Genomic DNA, 1,627 nt, shown 5'->3' on the forward strand with positions numbered 1-1,627 from the left:
CAGCAGTATTTTGTGAGGAAAAAAAAAAATTTAAAAAAATAAAGAAAATAAATATTTATATATATTAATATATATAACTGTAATATAAGATAATTGGTACTATTAATGAACGATTCGGAACTTAATGAGAATGGAATATATTCTTCTAAGAATTTCTCAAAACTTAATAAACAATATATAGATATTGACACAGTAAATTTTGAGAGTCTTGGAAAATATCCTAAATATCACTCATTTTTTAAAAGAGGATTCCTCAATACTATACTTTTCAAATGGTTATCTCCCATTATTAATAGTGCTGAAAAAGGAATCATAGTTAATGATTCTGATATTAATTTGGCAGATGATGATGTTGATATTCAAACAGAATATATTTACTTTATAAGAAATTGGAATGAAGAATTTTCTAAACCTGAAGCAGTAAATTCAATTCAATTCTCAACTTTTAAAGTAATATTCAAAACTTTCTATCTAAGAATTATTAACATTCTTTTATTCAAATTAATATATGATATTATTCAAATGTGCAGACCCTGGCAAATACATGGTGTACTTTATTGGATTGGAGATCCAAATGGATCAAAAACTAGTGGAATATTAAAATTTTTTTCTATTGTTATTTGTGAATTAATCTCTGGTTCTATTTTACAACAATATTTTAGAAGATCTTTCAGTCTTTCAGTCATGTTAAAAGGTGTTATGAATTATTCATTAACAAATAAACTGATTAAATTACCAAAAAATGTTGCAATTGAAAATGTTTCGAAATGTATTTCATTATTATCTTCAGAATCTACTTATTTATTAGGTACTGGAAATACACTTTTAGCAGTACCTTCAATGGTTTTACAAAATTTATTATTATTATTTTCACTATATCAATTCATTGGAATTAGTGCTTTTATTGGATATATTATTATAGTCTTATCATTATTTGTTAATGGATTACTTATTAATCTTACTCAATCAGTAAGATTTAAATATATATCATCACTTGATAAAAGAATCTCAATATCAACAGAATTGGTAAATTCATTCAAACAAATTAAATGTTATGCTTGGGAAAAATATTATATAAAAAATATTAATGAAATCAGAAAAGAAGAAATACGTCATTTAGGAATATGGAGATTTCTTAATCAATTTGGATTAGTTCTTGCAACTTTATGTGTATCATTATCACCAGTTATTTCATTTGGTTCATTTTAATATTTAAATCGTAAATTCCCAGTTGATGTTATTTTTACATCACTTTTAATATTTGAATCACCTTCAAATTACATTAGTATTATTACCAACGGGTATTTCTTCTTTACAAAAGATAATAAATTGTTATTCAAGACTTAGTGAAGTTTTATTACTTAAAGATATGGAACCATTACAATCAATTTTAGATAAAATTGAACAAGAAAATTATGCTGTTAAAGTTAATAATGTTTATTTTAATTATCCAACAAAAAATGATATACTTTCATCAATTAATAATAATATTCAAAAAAATCAAAAAGTTGGTATTATTGGTTATGTAGGTTCTGGAAAAACTACTTTAATTGAACTTATATTACAAGAACTTAAACCAAGATTAGGAACAGTTCAATCAAATGGTTCAGTTTTTTATTGTTCACAA

At 23.2% G+C, this 1,627-nt stretch overlaps 1 protein-coding gene across 1 annotated transcript; it reads left to right on the plus strand.

Annotated features, from left to right (window-relative positions):
- The first annotated feature begins 105 nt into the window (after positions 1 to 105).
- Chro.10083 (hypothetical protein) lies at positions 106 to 1,209 on the plus strand. The annotated part of the gene is made up of 1 exon (XM_659947.1): positions 106 to 1,209. The coding sequence occupies one exon, from the start codon at positions 106 to 108 to the stop codon at positions 1,207 to 1,209; it is 1,104 nt and encodes a 367-aa protein (XP_665039.1).
- Positions 1,210 to 1,627: the final 418 nt, after the last annotated feature.

Source organism: Cryptosporidium hominis, assembly GCF_000006425.1.
Source record: "Cryptosporidium hominis TU502 chromosome 1 CHRO011028, whole genome shotgun sequence".
Lineage (NCBI taxonomy): Eukaryota > Apicomplexa > Conoidasida > Eucoccidiorida > Cryptosporidiidae > Cryptosporidium > Cryptosporidium hominis.